An 18,702-nucleotide genomic window follows, 5' to 3' on the forward strand; every position below is an offset into this window, starting at 1 on the left:
AAGTCTGAAACAATATGTTTTGTGACCTTGTTTATTTTTTATCAGCTCAGATTAATTGAAATATTTATCTAGTACATTTATTAAACTGCATTGCCCCAGCTCTAGGTTGTGCATTGACATAATTTTCTTGTCTTTGTCAGAATGGAAATGGGTCAACCGAATACAATTACTCTAACTATAATTCAAATGCCAACTGCTGTAAAATATGTCAACAATGACAACTCCTTGAACTGTTGGCTCAATAATTCTGGAGTTTTTGAATGTTCGTGAATGTTTAAATAACTGGTAAAATATGTTTTGGTATTTTTTTTTCCTGCTGTCCATATCGTTGATATAATGATGTGACTGATGGTATAGGGGAAAAAATGAACTTTCTGTAATGTTGTGTCTTTGGCCAACACAAAAACATCAACAGATGATATCTGGGGCAGATATGAAATTACACAACTGCTCATTTTCAAAAAGATATGCAACAGACGTCACAGATGTATGCTGCTGTTCCTGAAATGCATATGGCTTGTTGCATACTGATTATGAGGCTGATATTTGCAGACAGGCATGCTTTGTTCACAAACTCCAACATGCCAAACTGACACAAACTATTCACAGCATGCAGCATTTCTAAGGATACACAGTATAAACAGGACACAATTTTATGGTGCCACATTCTAATAAGGCACTATAAAGGACATGATGTAATTGTATTAACTATAAACTGCTAATCCTCTGTTTGGTAAAAAAATGCAGTTATAAATGTAACTCATTAATAAGACATGCATGTTCTCCAGATAATGGCTTTCACACACGTTTATGTTCCCCTCAGAATGAATTGTAATCACTTAACTTTTAATCTAAAGTTAAGATTATTTTATATATAAAGTACTTTTGTCCAGTACTTTGGTTTATGACAAAATACATGCAAAACTAATGACGTTGTACCTGCTTAACATGAAACTTGATCTTAACGTCATCAAGCATTTTCATTGTGCTCATGTTAGCATGCTAACGTTAATGTTTAGCTCAAAGCACAGCCTACCAGAGGCGTTAACATAGCTGGAGACTCCAAGTGGATAATGCAAAATGCAAACAAATGTAAAAGCCTCTCTTATTATTTCACATATTCCACACATTATGTAGCCTATCAGCCTACTCATATTTTTTAATATGTTCAATTGTTTCTACTTTTTCTGCGGAAAATAAAAATAGATTTGATTTCATCTGGGTTGCGTTTATTTGGCTGCTGTTTTTCCATTGGCTCTTTTGTTGTAACGTCTTCATGAGACGTTCACTGATTGGCCGCACACACCAACCTGTCCGTAAGCTAACTGGCTCACCTGGCTGCAGTTGTACTTCCAGGAACAGTGCAGCTGTTGGAGGGGAGTGAGACGCACGTAGCGGCCATGGACTGACATCTGAAAACTGCTCTTCTCTTTGAATTCGCACAGCTGCAGACTTCATTTCACTCTAACATCTCTGGTGAGTTATCAGGAAATCATTCCGTCTGAAGTGAGTGCGGTGTTTGTTTCTGCTTTATTCAAGGATACAGAGGAGTTATAAGGAAAACTAATTGTTTAGTTTAAATACCCACACATATTTTGCTTTTCTGAAAATGTAATCACCCGGATTTAGACTGGTGTGTGTGAGACATCTGTCGAGAACAAACTATGACTATTTTTATTTGATTATTTCCTGTTGGGGAAGAAGTTTTAGGAGTGTGACTGACTCTTATTTGCACAGAAAGTGTCATCCTGTGTCAGTTAGAAGTTTGAGTGGAGGGAAGTTGGGGGGTGATTTACTATAAGAAAAGAAGAAAGAAAGAAATATTCCCACATATGACCAGCATTACTAATCACTTCATGCTCTATGAAAGCCCCTATTTCATTTCCAAGATGACACATTGATCATTAGTGTTGAATCATTGACTATTTGGTAGCTTAGTGAGTACAAGTTTAGTCAGGGAAAGTACAAATATTTGCACGTAAATGTCAATAATACAGATTTTAGTGGGACAAGGAGCCAAGCTAAACATTAATGAAATAATTATGTTCACTCCAGCAGGTTGCAAATTGCACAACCTGATGGAGTTCGCCATGAACTTTTGTTTACTGTTAATCATTTAACCAGGCTGCCCTTGAACACATACTTCACATTTTTGACCCCTGGCCTTGCCTTTTTACAATCACAGACTGTAAATGATGATTCCTTGGATTGTAAGTCTGGCTCACAAACAGTGCAGCTGTTCTCACGGTCACCACATTAAAAACCTGGAGCTGATCCTCCCCTTTTATAGTTGAAAGTATTTTGTCTGCGGAGATGTAATTCAAGGGGAGCACCCAGTCACATCAGAGCGCTCGGCTTAATTTAAAGTTGTCTTAAAGACATGGGAGCAAGCAAAGTGACATTCCTGTCACTATTAAATCCTGACTCAGCTGTGGGTGTAGTGAGCTCTGCCGCTGCTGCCTTACAGGTTTGTTGCCTTGTTCAGGTTTGAGAGAGAGCGAGGTGTTGGCTGCCTGAGCTTGGGAAGTTGTTTCTCGCTCTGCTGATCTTTATGAGCTAATGGGAGGGACAGTAATTACCAGCGGGTGCCTTGTCAGTCAGCTGCTGTTGCCAGAAAACACAAGTGCATGTTGGTGATCAGGTTTTTCCCCAATGGTCTTTGTCTTGTCTTCAGGTCAACAAGACAAAAATGGCATTGCTCCTTGCCAATGAACCAGATGAGTGGTTTCCAACCTGCAATACATAACCCTAAGGACAGGTGTATATATAGCGCTCACACATTCTCCTTCCTGCCAAATCATTTCTTTCTTGTAATTTAAATCTTTAAACTTTTATTTTCTAAAGCAAGTGAGAAAATCCGCCAGTGACATGAGAATATTTCTTAATCGGTTTGTAAATCTTTGCTTCAAGTATTTTCTAAAATCTTGAATTGATTGCTGGGAACAGTTTCAAATTCTAACTCCACTGTACCTGCGGATGTTTATACTTGTTTTCAGAAAAATTAAGTTTAATTATAAAAGAAATTACTTGATGAGAAGGAGACCTTTAACAGTGACAAATCCAAGTTTTTTTATTGTTAAATATGGTATGTTTTTACCTTTTCAGGCCTCTAAAAATCCTTGAAAAAAATCTGAGAAGGCATAGCCTACTGCTTTTGATGCGCAAGTACAGACATGTCTTCATTTTAAGGTCAGGAGCCAAAATGTTTTGGAGCTACTGCTCGAGATCACAAAAGCAAAGAACAATCAGGTGATACACTCAACCGAGGCATGTTATTACCTATGTATTACATATCAATCGTATATTTAAACAGTGTATTTCCTCCCACTGGAAGCACAGGATTTAGTAAAACTGAGGTCAGGATTTTTAGAAATACTGAGGTCCTGGTAATTCAGAAGACATCCAGAAAACAAATCTCTAAATATATATATATATATATATATATATATATATATATATATATATATATATATGAAGATTTTTTTGGGGGCTTTTCCACCTTTATTTGACAGGACAGCTAGGTGAGAAAGGGGGGAGAGAGAGGGGGAACACCTTCAGGAAATCGTCACAGGTCGGATACGAACCCTGGACGTTTACATTTTTTTATATTTTATTCATTCTGTTAACTGTTCAATTACATTTTCTATAGGGTTATTTTATTTCCAAAACCCTATTTTAAAGTCCCATCTTCATACTACCAGGAAGAAATACTGAATCCTATACATCGTTGTTATGCGCTGATTGCCACCAATGGAATTTCGTTGTGTTCATACAATGACAATAAATTATCTATATTACTTGAATCTGCCTCTAAAATGCCCAGCCTATGTAAGTTTCTTTAATTGTGGTTTACCGGCTCACTGATCCCACAAAGTCACAGAAATAATAACCGAGGGAATGAGTCATGACCTCACTACTGCCCTGAATAAAAATCAGTCACTGATTGATTTTTTTCCTGCTTCCATAATGTGCAGTCCATTACAAGGAACCCTTGAAGCTGCTTCCATTTTTCTAAAAGCATTTTTCTTGTGTCACACATAATTGAAATGTAAACTGTTGTCCTGGCAGAGCGGATATATTGTTTGTGTTGACTGAGTGTCTTGCTCATCCTCAGAGGAACCTCATGCCCCAGTAATTACTATGATAACTCACAGCCTATATGCAGTATCAGGCTTGGAGACCTCGTGTCATTTTGGAGGCTAACTCGCAGACAGACAGTGACACTGACTCATTATGGGAAACCATTTTGCTGCTTTTATATGTTTTATCAAATGTTCTCTCAGATAAGAAAACAATGAAGTTAGTTTTGCTCTGCCTCAGCGAACACACCTGAACCTGATTCTGCAGCTTTGGCTGTGTGATGAATAAGCCATATAACAGTTTGTCATGGGATACAGTATATTCTATTTGTGTAACCTATTTAGCCAAAATCCACTACGGAGTCCTAGCCGGGGTTGATCAAATATTATCCCTTCACGTCTCAAACTTTGCTCATTGTTGGTGGTATTTGCTTCTGGCACTTGCTAATGCACTTTAAAGCACTTAAAATGGAAAGTAAAGAGGGAAGAATGTTGCTTTAAGTGGCCTTTTCTTCATGGTCTTGTGAAATCATTTACTGCTTTTTTGTTACCAAATCAGCTGTCATTTAGTGAGGATGTTGAACCCCCCCCCTTCCTTGTATCCCTTCGGCAGATGTGGAGCCAGTAATAATATCCTTCTAGTTTTTGGCTGGCATATTTTCCTCATGCCTGACCTGTCAGTGGTAACATTTACAAGATAACAGGCAAGAAACACGAGTAAGCAACGTGGTGCTGCAACATAACACGGCATATCAACTGTTTGTACACAGATAATACATGACGTTGAGTGTGTCATGAGTATTCACAAACAAAGATGAGCATTTTGTTGTTTGATTGTTGAGTCATAGTGCCTGGAATACCAATTGATAAACTGTGTATGACTTATTAGCACAGCATAACCTGAGTGCTAAAATGCAAAATATCCTCTTCCTACTATCACGCTACAGATGTTAATGTAATAAACAATTAAACCTATATCAAGGACAATAGAAATTCATTGATGTCACAATATATTAGGGCTGCAACTTATAAAGGTATTGTTTGTTACACTGAAATAACATTAGGGAAGGGTGATTCAATGGGCGACGTGTTTCAATGGGCGACGTGAACAAGATAACCAGTCCCTCCAGAAAAACGTGATTATGCGACTGCATAATTCAATGCATAACCAACCAAAGTCTGCATATTAATGCGGGGGCCGCATTTTTTCAAATACACCGCACTTTCGCCGCATAAATTGCTGATATCCGCGCAAAATATGAGGGGCTTGCATGATTTCATAATCCCCGCATTTTTGTTGCAAATAAGTCACATATATCTTAGCAGAAAGTTGAAAAATGTTGCGTTTACTTCACACAAGAGCAGCCATTTTCCCCTGTTGCCATGGGAACGTTATGAAGTGACGTAATTACGCGACGTTTTTGCAAGTTCATTTCATCGCATAAAATTGCATAAATATCCAAGGGGGTAAGCTTCGCTTCAGGACGCGAACCTCCGATGGCGCCATTTTGTTGCTACGAAGCAATCACCTCTTGTTAGCATTACACTGACCGCCTTTTTTTTTTTACGTCACTTGACTGCGAATAACTTTACATCTGAAGCGTTTAAAGACTCTATTTGTCCATTGTTTATTTCTAAAGAAACACGACAATGTATAAAAGGCTCCATTACCTTGTATCTCACGTTATGGCTCCGTAGCAGACGTTTTTGTAAAAATAAGCTAACGATTGTGTCATAACCAAGTGACTTACTGTCGCACAGTAGAGGAATTACCGTATAGTACAGGAGAAGCTCGCAGGCAGTTTCGACTTAAATTAGCTGTTTAGGTTTAATTACTAATGTTAACTAGCATGTTAGTGATCAATAATTAGCCTGTGCTTATGTTATCTCCTTACATATACATACACTCTCCGTCTCTGTAAGATTGGGAATGATTGAGATTTCTCTTGTCACAGCTACCAGAAGACTTACAACTTTCAGACACGTTGCTCACGTCACATTTACGTTGTCTCTCTCAGTTGGAGGCTGCACAGTAAAGCAAGAGATCACCGGAAAAGTGCTTCTAATAGCCTTCACTGGTCTCCGTCCAGAGCAACGGGGTCTATTGGTCCATTATATACTGTCTATGTAAATATCCCGCATATCCCATCGCATTTTTTAAGAAGGATTTTTGCCTGCAACAATCACAAAAAAACAAAAAAACAAAAATAACCGCAAAACCTTTTTTTTAATTATTTTTTTAGCATTTTCAGCCTTTATTTTTGACAGGATAGATGAAGACATGAAAGGGGAGAGAGAGGGAGAATGACATGCAGCACAGGGCCACAGGTCGGAGTCGAACCCTGGCCCGCTGCATCGAGGAGTGAGCCTCTATATATGGGTGCCCGCTCTACCAACTGAGCTATCTGGGCACCTGACTGTTGTTTAAAGACAGACTTGACAAATTGTGAACCTACCATTTAACATAACAACATAACATAAAAACAATCTATTGACTTCATATTAATCTGTGTAATGTAATGTGTAATTAAAAATGTTTACTAATTCTTCCATTCATTTATATAATGACTCGATTAGCATATCTGGTTATGTTTAATATGTCACAATGACAGCACATTTGACATCTTAAATGGGAGCGTGATTACATTATGAGGATCATTTAGCTATCAGCTGTGATTTATGGCACTCATTTATCACACTAATGGAACCTTTTGACGTTAATAGTTGTTGCTGGAATGTTTACCAACTAATTTTGTGAACTATTATGGCTTCATCTCATGTTCACTGGCTGTAGGAGGTCAGTCTTTGTATTTGATCAATTCTATAAAAGGAGATAGCAGCGCCACACATTTCATCTGAATCCATTTTTTCCCCCCCATTCTCACATTTTCTCATTGACCTTTTCAGATTCTTCCTCCAACTGATTCTTGGTGAAATTTATACAATCAAAAGAGGACCGTGAGGCCCAGGTCCTGCGCTCGTCCTCTTCCTCGTGCAATGCCGAAGAGTGACACGTGGCCAGGCAGCGTTGCCATGGAATCCTTGAGCAATTTGGACAGTGCCGGGAGCTGCGACAGTGTAATCAGCATGAACTCTGGCTATGTGAGTGCTGCTGTAGATTCCCACTCACCCTTGTTGCTCATCGACTCAGAATAAATATTCACTTTAACAATGCTTCTGTCTAGGGCTGCACAATATATCTTTTTTTTTTTTTTTTTTTATCATCATCGCGATATCAACTGCTGTAATAGTAATAACTGAGCATTGCCAGACCTTCCTGCTCTGGTTTATTGGCATTTCTTTAAACCAATCACAAATTGTCTTAGGCTAAGCACCGAGTGGAGCCATGGTGCCGCTGCAAAATAGCCTCGGGAGGGAACTTGTTTTGGTGGAACACGTGTACATTTAAAGGTTGTTTTAGTCGTCCATCCATCCATCCATCTTCGTCCGCTTATCCGGTATCGGGTCACGGGGGGAGCAGCTCCAGCAGGGGACCCCAAACTTCCCTTTCCCGAGCAACATTAACCAGCTCCGACTGGGGGATCCCGAGACGTTCCCAGGCCAGGTTGGAGATATAATCCCTCCACCTAGTCCTGGGTCTTCCCCGAGGCCTCCTCCCAGCTGGACGTGCCTGGAACACCTCCCTAGGGAGGCGCCCAGGGGGCATCCTTACCAGATGCCCGAACCACCTCAACTGGCTCCTTTCGACGCAAAGGAGCAGCGGCTCTACTCCGAGCTCCTCACGGATGACTGAGCTTCTCACCCTATCTCTAAGGGAGACGCCAGCCACCCTCCTGAGGAAACCCATTTCGGCCGCTTGTACCCTGGATCTCGTTCTTTCGGTCATGACCCAGCCTTCATGACCATAGGTGAGGGTAGGAAAGAAAACTGACCGGTAGATCGAGAGCTTTGCCTTCTGGCTCAGCTCTCTTGTCGTCTGGCGGTGCGATAGATTGAATGTAATACCGCACCCCGCTGCGCCCGATTCTCCGACCAATCTCCCGCTCCATTGTCCCCTCACTCGCGAACAAAACCCCAAGGTACTTGAACTCCTTCACTTGGGGTAAGGACTCATTCCCTACCTGGAGTCGTGCAACAGAAAACTCAGATTGGACAGATAGTCTAGCTAGCTGTCTGAATTTACCCTGTAGAGATCTGAGGAGCAGTTAACCATAGTCCTCATAAATCCACCAGAGTTTAAAATTACAACACAAAGAAAGCGGAAGGTAACAGGACATCCGAAAACTTCCAGCAGAACGAGGGCAATCCCGGAAGTGGAACATCGTGGATATAGACTACTGCCGAAATAAACACATTGCACAAAGGCTGCGACATACCGGTATGCACATATCGCGATAGACACTCAGAGATTTTTTGTATTAGTTGAAAGTAGGGATGCACCGAATCCAGGATTCGGATTTGGCTGAATATTGGGCTTTTTGACGGGGTTCGGTTACTGCCGAACCTTAGAATATTTTTCCACCGACCCCTACGCTTGCACTACGCGCGCTCCGCTGGTCGACGTATTGACGCCGCTGTTGATTACGGGAAGATGTTTATGTAGGTGGACTGTTCAATGCAGTAGGCTGTGAGAAACTGAAAATGGAACTTGTGAGCAGAAAAAGTGTTGTTTGGCAGTACTTTCAGTCAAAAGAAGGCGATTCAAGTCGAGCTACATGTTCAATTTACAATGCTGATTTGTCTCGTCGCAGCAAGGACCCTAAACAATACACAACATCACCGCTGTTAAAAAACATTTGCGTATGAAACAGCCGAAAGAATACGAGTTGTGCATGAAGGAATCTACAGACAGCAGCCAAAATGCAGCAACTTCAGATACGGCAAACACAGCTAAAAAACTTGTGTTAACCAGACCAGTGCCTCTCCCGGGCTGTCAGCCGTTCTCTCTGTAAATGAATCTCCCTACAGCGGGAGCGGCTGCTGCTCGTTAGTTAACGTTACTTTTCCAATTTCACCCTCCCGACATGCCTTCATCATACACTGGTTAGCGAAAATTTGCCAAACAAAATTGAAACTCGTCATCCGGCGATTGCGATGTGAAAAGAGTCAATTCAACATTAAGTTGTTACATTTAACTATTTTAGAGGCTGTGGACGTTATTTACTTCATTGTGTTTACTGTGTTAATGGACCGAGGATGGGAGTTGAATTTGGTATTTGGCCGAACCCCAAGAAAATATCTGTAGTCATTATTTTTTTAGTGGTGCCTTTTATATTCAATTCAGTGTTTGATTTGTTCAATAAAAGAATGATGGAAATAATTTTCTTTCATTTGTTTTAAATCCAACACGCAACTTTTTGTATTTTAGCAGAATACTGAAGGCAGCAGAACTGAGTACACTTTAATATCTGTTTATTTATCGCGAGTAATATCGTTATCGCGACATGCAACGTTATCGCGTATTTTTCTCATATCGTGCAGCCCTATATCCGTCCTTTGGTGGAATGGGGAAATAAAGAACTGAGATTTGTGCATGACGTCTGCACGGATATTTACAGTAAATATGAGAAAAATCAAATGAGAGAAGATGAAAGGGAGTGAATCTGTCGGAGGTGAAATACACTCATGTTTGTTCACGCAGAGAGTTTTATTTTAAAGATGACCAGAGGGGAGAAGATCTCACGCTGTTCACATGCACCTGCAGTCACCTGAAGTACATTCTTCTGACAGGCCAATATAGAAGACAGCGAAAATACAGGACAGGAGTAATTAGTCATTCATTCGCAGCTGTTCGAACACTAACCAACTTTGACCTATTGTCCCTGGCCTGTCTCTCATGGCCGTGTCAAGGACGAGAGAGATTGCTGAAGAGTTGAGACACTTGTTCCGAGTTGAAAAGCTCTGAAATCTCTTATTTTGTGTGCAGAGTGAAGACAGTATGGAGCACTTATCTCCCGAAGAGAGGGCATGTCTCATGTATCTGGAGGAAACCATTGAGGCGTTGGAGGTGCAGGAGGACAGTGGCTTATCCAATGATGAACCAGATCCTGGGTTACAGGCAGACAAAATGGGTCGGATGAGAGTAAATGGTATGCTCATGTTATGAAATATTCTGTTTTGCATGTTTTCTTAGTTGGTTACGTGTGTTTGTATATATGTATATATGCACATTTTACGCTAAAATAACATCAGTACCTGCAATAGTAACTGCAGTAATTTTGCTTTTTTTTTTCTTAGATATTTCCAGTTTGGATTCTGATGAGTCCGGAAGAGACCAGAAATCAGAGCCTGGATCCAGAGGGTTAACCATCGAAGACAAAGCTAAGCATCACGCTCTAAATCAGACCTTAAAACCACAGTCCTCTCCTGCCCCTGCAGTCAACACCAAAGACCTCAAAACATCAATGACCCACGTGACTCAACCCAAACTTCCAGTCACTGAATCAGTCGCTGATTGCAAAATCCACCCATCAGCTACTCAGTTGTGTGTATCCACGAATGGAGATGGTAGTCTCAAGATTGTCCCAAGTGCCAGTCTTTGCCCCGGTCAGGCCACTGGGGCCTCTGAGATAGATGTGGGTGTGATCCCTCCTCCCTCAGACTTCATGGATGAGCCAGGCCTTCCTCCAGTGCAAGGGAAAGTAAAAGACCTTCCTCCATCTGCAGGAATACCCAATAACAAGCCACAAACAACTATTGACTTGGAGCAGCTACGCCGGAGAGCCTCTGCACAGAAAACTTCAGTGAGTTCCTCTGGGACCCAGGAGTCTCCCAACAAGCCCCCAAAACTGAGTCTTCCTGCCGTCAGCTCTGGTGCCTTAATCAGTCCTCCCCCTGAAGCCGCTGAGCTCAGAAGTCCACCTGCAGTGGCCCCCAAGCCCAATAAGCTTCCCGCCAACATCATTCTGAAGTCGCACAAGGTAGCAGCGGCTGGCTCAGATGGCACCTCGGGACATCCGGCGCCCGCTAGCGGTGACCGGCTCTCGTTGGACCCCCAGAGGGTTCGCATTGAGGCCCTCCGAAAGCTTGGCCTGCTGCCTGCTGAGGCACATTCAGGCCCCGCCCTGAGCCCTAAACTTTCTCCCAATACTAGAAGTTCATGGACAGCTCCTCCTTCTCCAGTCAGCCCAGCTGCTCCACATACACCACCCTTGATCCCACCTTACACCGGTGTCAACAGTCCACCACCTGCTTCCATTCCGCTCCAGTCTCCTGCAGCTGTGTTGCCATCGGCTACGTCTACCGCTCCTGCGGTCCAGCCTGCTGAGGTTCTCCCAGCACCCGCCGCTTTCAGTGACCCCGTTGGACCTCCGCCGTCAGATAACGACGCTGTCAAAGATGCTTCGCGGGCCACAGTAAATGCACAGGTGAACACGCCCCCTCTCACCCCCCCTGCACTGGTCAAGCATCTAACCCCACCCAAGGTGGTAGGTGTCAAGTCAGCCACCCTGGAGCGCTCTGGCCTGGGTATAAGCAGATCTATGGCTAGTCAAGACTCCAAGGAGGCCAGCCAGGGTGTGAGCAGCGAGCAGAGCCCCAGCCAGCTACGTAACAATCGGGCACGCCCCGCATCTCTGGGGAGTGGGAAAGAGTTTACAAGAGCTCAGGGAGACGGTTTGCTGGTGGGCCATGCCAGCAGAAAAGAGCCAGACTTACGGAAGTCCCTGCCTGCCCAAACTGCCTTTCAGCACTCCGGAGAGTCTCAGAAGCTGCCTCGATCCCAAGGCATCAGTGTTCTGATCTGCCCTCGTGCAGAAAACGGAGAAAACCGCCGCGAGGCCCTGAAGAAGCTGGGGCTGCTCAGGGACTGAGGCATCGCTCTTACACCTCATCTTTCTGCCACAGACTTCCTATAGATGCTATATTTAAAAGGAACATACCAGAGATTGATACAGGAATGATGAAGGCATTACAAAACTTTCGGGGAGCAGCTTGAACCACTTATTTATGCACTTTCATTTTCACGTCTTGACTATATTGATTGTCCTGTCCACTCTACTGTACTTGTTACTGATATTGTACAGCCATATGTACAGTGTTTTATTTCTCATGAAACTGTCAATCAAGGATTTTTTGGATATTCACCGACTTACAGAGGTATGCTTTTATTGTAGCTATGCTTTTTGTAAATTAAAAATACTGTTACTTTTAAAAGGCAGTGAGTTACTCATTCAGTCATTTTAATGTTTCTTGTGTATGAACCTTTTTGTTACAGTGACACCACTGCAAGGCTGGTTCCCCTCTTAGTTCTCCTTTTAGATACCTAAAGGTCACTTTTGTTTACTTTCACTTCCTAAAATCCGTTACGATTTTCTTTTGCTTTTTTGACCACAGGAATTGTCTAATATTTTGTGTACTTAACTTGAGCTGCATTAATCTTAAATTGCTGTTTGTCAAAACAAAGGGTTTTGCATCATAATTGGAGGGTGTTGATTAAATGAATAAAAATGTATAAAGAATGTCCTGCATTACTAGAACAAACCTTACTGTAACTCAAAGCACATAGTCAGCGGCCGCTAGGTGATAAGAATCTGAAACATGCGGTTTGAAAGGTTGCATGCAAAGTGACGCACATGAGCAGCTTTGGTGTCACTGATCTAACAATTTTTTTTTTACAAGCTGTATTATACTTTGTGAATTATGCACTGTCCCTGTGTTGCCCACAATTCTCAAATTTCCTTTACAGCGCATTCGGAATATATCATATTTTCCTCTGGTGATTTTCTGGTTCACCTTCAGCACCTTAATGTTATAGCGAGAGAACTGGTGCAACCTGTTTTCTCACCTCCTGGATTAGCCTTCATGCAACACATACGCTGCTCATGGTGGCACATTTACGAGCAGAAAAACATTTTACCACTGTGCTTTCATAATAGAAATCAAACAGATTTGCGCTTTTCTGTTACTTGCCATTAGGGTCGCCAACTGTACTACTGTTAAAATTAAGCTCAATTTAAAAGATATCTCTCTGAAATTTTTTTCAATTTTTGGACAAAGACTTTCTAGAGACATCCAAATGTTATCAGTATTTTTCTGGTGGAGAAGTGACTGATAATCATAACTCTGATCTTTTATTGTGCAATTATATCTGCACGTGTGTCTTCTTGTCTCGGAATGACTGTATCAGTGCCAAAGTGCACACTTTTGCATGTAGGCTTAATGTTGAAAACACCTTGGATTTCTTCTCTGCATCCATTTTAATCCATCCAATTTGCATGGCCTTAAAATAGAATATTTTCATGTGTTTATATGTATATTTTAGCACATTTTTCCTAAGGAAGTAAATACCTGTCAGAGGAAACTTTTAACACGAGCCAAGTGAGAAAAGGATTTGAATATTTTTTTGAATATTTTTAAGATAAAGCACGTGCATATTTTATGACACTATTTATTGTACTTTCAAAACGCAAAAAGGTAGTCGTAAGTAAAGTGAGTTGCATTATTATAAGTTTATCTTATAGCGATTATCCTCTTTTACTGTAAAGCCAAAAGAACGGAAGCAGTTGCATGCTGTCACACCAACACAGGCTGCCTTGTGCTGCTCTGAGACATGTTGGTATGTGAGCTGTCTTTCCTTTCAACCTGCTCTGTCTGTTGAGCCGACTAACAAGGACTTGTCACTTTCCTTTTGACCATCCTATAGGCATCAGATCAGCTGCTGGTATGAATAACATACCAGTCTGCATACCTGCATTCTCAGTGTGAAGAGGTTACAGAGGCGGAAGATGGGATCTGAAATAAGGAAAGAAATTGACTCTTTTGTCGTATAATAATGCAACAATTATTATAGCGGTGAGGCTGCAACTTTATGACATATTGCTGTATTATGAGTAAAACTGGGCTTGCTCAGTTTTCCAAAAAATGTAGATGGTCTTCTGTGTGTTTAGGTTTCTAAACCTCCAGTGTGAACACCTGTTCATCATTCTACAGCAGAGGTTTTCATACTGAGAGGTGAGACTACAGGGGGCGCAGGGGGACACGAGGGAGGTTAAAGGGACTGGTGCATGCTGCTGCTGCTGCTGCGTCGAAGCCTGGTTTCCCCGTTGGTTTGTGTTCCATAACTTAACCTGCGCCTAACCACAAACAATCGTCTCTTAAACTCGTGAAGGCAATTGAGGTACCTTCTCAGTGTCATAACTCAATCACATCTGAGCACACAGACATGCTACACGTATTTTAGATTCAGTGTAGGAGGATAGCCTTATATCGCTAATAAACGTCCCCTCCAAAAAAAACGCTCCTTATAAATCCAGAATTTCCCTGTGAATCATCAAGTTTTTAAGTTTTCTTTAGTATCGAAGTAATGTGATAGTTGTCTAGGTACATCGGCATACTTTTAATGCCGCCAATGTGCATAAAATGTAAACAAATGTCGGTCTAAATAAATGGGCCTCAAGTTGTATCTCACAGCTAACTGACTATAGCCTATGGCAACATTATACTTCCTGTTTACAGTCCCCAAATTATGGGACCTGCTGTTCCAAAACTTAGAGATGATTATTGCCCAAATCGAAGCAAGGCAAAGAATAATATTATGAGTTACGAAATCTCACATTCTCCTCTGTCCATTCATATAGACCTCAACAATTCAACACAGGACACATATCTGTATACAGATATGTGTCCTGTGTTGAATTGTTGAGTTCCCCTCTTCTATAGAAACAGCTCGACCGACCACTAGAGGGCAGCCTAGATTCATATGCGTGTACCAGAACAACCACCAATGCTGTAACCAGACTTCCCCGCTGTGGTTGAGGGCCCATGTGATGGGCAGCATTTTATAATGTGCATATACAGATGTGATACATTTTTCACATCACATGCTGATGAATACGCTGCAAACCGAGCAAACTTAAACACTACTTCTGCATATCACAATCTAAAAATAGTTAAAAGTGGAAGTAGAATAGTTAGTGTTGTAACTGACAGATGTCTTTTATTTGCATAATTTTCATATTTTTCTGATGTGTTAAAATCTTTTAAAGATGATTCATTATGAAACTTGCAGTCTTTTGTCACGCTCATTTATATATCATATGAGGTCAAAACAGCAGGTCATTTTTTGTAGATTTGGTAAGGTTTTTACATTTATTAATTCATATTAAACTGTAATATTATAATTGTGTTATCATCCACTTACTTCAGTGAAAAAGCTGGGAAAGTGTAACAACTTTGTTACAATTGGCCAAATTTGGCCAAAGGGGAATAAGTTGCATCAACAAGTCCTTTTACTGCCAAAAATACTAAGCCAAAAAAACTAAAACAAATCAATATGGCTTTAACTCAATTTCCATTTTATTTGCCTCATATTTATAAGTCTTTTTTGAAGCTCAGTTATTCAAAATGTTGGAAGACGTTGGTATTTTGCCTCTGCAATAATGAAACTAATACACTAATTAAAATGAATTTGGTTCAGCTGTTGATCCATGAAATGTCTCATAAAACAACATTGCATTTTAGATTTTCTTTACAGACCTTTATTCATTTTGTCTGTGGAAAGAATAAGTAACTTTTTACAGTTCTTTTCTGTTCTGCTTATGAGGTCAGACAAGGCTTGAACCAGCGTGACTCTGAGAGCTCAGTTTGGTCCTGAGCTGCAGTTTTTCATCTTTCCAAACAAAATCGCTTTGTCTTGGTCCTTCCAGAGGAAACGATTCAGGTCAAAGTATCAGCAAAGAATGTAAGAGCCGAATGTGGACGATTTGCTGGCAGGTTGTACTCATCCGAGTGTCACAATGACCCTTAAACACATTCATCATTCATGCGAAGCTTAGAGTGCCTGACATGGCTTGAATGGGATCTGATGCTTAGTATGTCATTGGTTAGAGGAATTAAATGTGGCCAGAAACTTGAAGGTTTAGTAATTTGATGGCACACACATGAGCTGAACCTCCACAAAGCTCCTTGGAGACACTCCCTGGAGTTGGTAGTTGGAGGAGGTAGGCTAGACAGTGAGCTCATGGGACTTCCCCACCATCCTGGTCCTGTTCTGTACTTACCTACTTACACAGTGTCTGTCTGAAAGAGGCCGCCAAAATCCCTTTCTCCACATATGAGTTGATCATAGAGGATTAGTGGAGACAAAATGGCACAGAGCCACTGCTGAGTGTGCTGGGCTTTAAGCATGCCCGGCCCAGTTCTATGTCATCAAAAGAGTTTACTTAAAATATACGGGACTTATCTCTGTCCTGTGTGTGTGTGTGTGTGTGTGTGTGTGTGTGCGTTCAGTTGGGCCATAAGCACTGTCATGCAATTTAGTTGTATCATGATGATTGATACTTTGAGTGAATCGGCCTCATCAGTAAGGATTAAACTTAGAACAATGTCTCCCTTTCTGTCTCATTTGATCTTAATGAGTCCACTTGATTACAGGTGTACACACACACACACACACACACACACACAAAACAACAACACCACACACACACCAGACAGTACGCGCACAGGCCTGTATCCCCTCTAGCACCCGCATACTTACTCACGCATCTAACAAGCCTGTCCATATCTTGTCTACCTCCTTGCTGCAGCAGCATTAGGATGTAGGTAATATCTCATCATTAACACTCATTAGAAGGTTTCAACTCATCTGACGTTTCCAGTGCTGTGATGTTACAAATTCAACACAACTTACATTCCTCTTGTGACACGGGTTTTGGGGATAAGTTTGGCCTTTATTTGATGGGACAGCTGAAGACAAGAAAGGGGGGTGCGAGAAGGAATGACATGCAGCAAAGTGCCCCGGGTCGGACTTGAACCCAGGCCCTCTGCGTTAAGGACTGAGGCTTAGTACACGGGGCGCACGCTCAACCAGATGAGCTACCAGGGCATCCCTTGTAAACGTAGTCTTTGACAGGCAAGAATAAATCTTTATATAATAGTGGCTGTGTGTGACACCTCGATTTCTTCCGACTTGATAACTGTATTTTCTTTTTCGCTCTCCCTCTCTTGCTCCCTGTTAGTGCCAGTGACTGAGGCTGTGGTCAGGAGGCATTCCTGGGGCAAGCCCACAGCATTCGCAGGGATGCCTGTACTAAAGTGTGGAACTCAGCAAGCCACTCTGCTCCCCTGTGGTGCGGGCATGGTGAGTACCAAAAGATCCTGCTGGGCCTGCGGTGGTGTTGGTAACCTCGCATATGAAGCCCCTGCAGAGAGGAAAAAGAAGGGAAGAAAGTGGAAAAAACTTCTGAGCTGTGGGCCTTTGCGTTTTCACACATACATCTTTCAGACAATTAGGGAGCATAAATGTCAGAACTGGAAGAAAGTAAATGAGGAGCTGAGGTGATGTGTCCCTGTGTATGACCATCTGGAAGAGAACATTAGGCTCTCTGCAGGGCTTCCAGCTCCTCAGTTCATTAGCATGCAGTATAGTACAGTGATGGCTCTCACAGATGCCTCCCAACATGCATCCATCTTGCATTTATCCCACGGCAACAGCTGTTAGAGCATCGTCTGACTTCGATATTTCATAGTCAAAATAAAAAGCAGGTTTCTAAAACAACTGGTTGCCACATATTTTTTTTTACCTTCTGATGGCTGAAAAGCGTAAGGATTTGGAGTTTGGAACCACTGTGGCAGTTGTTAAATGTAGCAAATCTCTGACAAAAATAAATTTTTCATTTAGATCCAAATAGTGCCATGCTTTAACTCTTTTACAAGAAAAAAAAATGACAAACTGATATTGCCTTCAAATCCAGTCACAGCAAGTTGCGGGTAGTTACTCTGCTGCAGATCTCTTGAACATGTTGCATAAAAAGGGGGGTGCAATACAGCCTAATTTTATTTACAATCTACGAAATGTCACTACTCTGTCGAAACCTTCCACACTCCTCTTTACCCAGTGTGTAGCTGAAGTCCTTTTCATGACGTGCATCATAAATTAATCATTGCCTCAGCTTCCCTCGTGTGTCTGTTTATGTAAAAATAGCTTGGTTTGGTGAACAATGTGATGCCTGTGCACAGCCCTCTGTCTTTAATGAAGTGTTGCTATGAAAAGTGTACTGATCCTCCAGCGTGACTTGTACTCTGTGGACAACCGTGTTCTGACTTTCTCAAACTCCCAGAGTGACTCTGAGCTCATTTGGTTATACAAGTGCTCACAATTACCCAGAGATTTAGACACAGGGACATGGGACATTTCCATATCCCTGATGGATGTTATTTTAATTACATTGAACTGATTTGACTTTGTGCTGTGGATTTACATGTTTTTTTCTTCTTCTGTGGATGCGAAGAGGGATTCTCAGAAGGTTATTCTGTTGTACTCAATCTCTTATTTATTGAAGCCCCAAGTCTCTGGCAAAACATGGCGTAGCATGGTAAAGCGTATGGAATGACCTTGTTCATGAAGTATCTGTCTTGATTCTAAGGTAGTTACATTTTGACACATAAACGTAATGACAAAATTCGGGTAAAATAGAAGAGAATGTAAAATAATCCTTTCTGGCGTCAGCCATAACACGGTTTTCAGATTTTCTCCACCGTTGGAAGAAAGTGGAGTTATCTCCAATCAGCCTTGTTGTGAGGCCCTAATTATATTTGATTGAAAAAAAAAAAAAATTACACATTGGAGCCGGCGCGATAATTATAGTGTAGAATTTGCCCCTACGTTGAAATGCAAACATAAACACATTAACACAGATTATTAATTTAGGTGATGATGCAG

The 18,702-nt window shown here is 41.6% G+C and overlaps 1 protein-coding gene across 3 annotated transcripts; it reads left to right on the forward strand.

The window, feature by feature from the left end:
* Positions 1–1,351: 1,351 nt before the first annotated feature.
* LOC114559125 (specifically androgen-regulated gene protein) lies at positions 1,352–12,497 on the forward strand. 3 transcript variants are annotated; one of them, XM_028583597.1, is made up of 4 exons: positions 1,352–1,476; positions 6,987–7,181; positions 9,967–10,129; positions 10,278–12,497. In XM_028583597.1, exons 2-4 carry the CDS (start codon positions 7,077–7,079, stop codon positions 11,849–11,851), a joined length of 1,842 nt encoding a protein of 613 aa, XP_028439398.1. In that variant the 5' UTR covers positions 1,352–1,476; positions 6,987–7,076; the 3' UTR covers positions 11,852–12,497. The 3 variants fall into 3 exon arrangements, with proteins under 3 accessions (XP_028439398.1, XP_028439400.1, XP_028439399.1); XM_028583598.1 differs by lacking the exon at positions 1,352–1,476 and adding an exon at positions 2,734–2,758; XM_028583599.1 differs by lacking the exon at positions 6,987–7,181.
* The last annotated feature ends 6,205 nt before the right edge of the window (positions 12,498–18,702 follow it).

Source organism: Perca flavescens, chromosome 7 (genome assembly GCF_004354835.1).
Source record: "Perca flavescens isolate YP-PL-M2 chromosome 7, PFLA_1.0, whole genome shotgun sequence".
In the NCBI taxonomy this organism is placed as follows: Eukaryota; Metazoa; Chordata; class Actinopteri; order Perciformes; family Percidae; genus Perca; species Perca flavescens.

Coding starts and splice junctions, on each gene's coding strand:
- LOC114559125 (XM_028583597.1), top strand. CDS start 7,077: ATGCCGAAGAGTGACACGTGGCCAGGCAGCGTTGCCATGGAATCCTTG. Junction 7,182..9,966: donor TCAGCATGAACTCTGGCTAT/GTGAGTGCTGCT, acceptor TTTTGTGTGCAG/AGTGAAGACAGTATGGAGCA. Junction 10,130..10,277: donor GGGTCGGATGAGAGTAAATG/GTATGCTCATGT, acceptor TTTTTTTCTTAG/ATATTTCCAGTTTGGATTCT.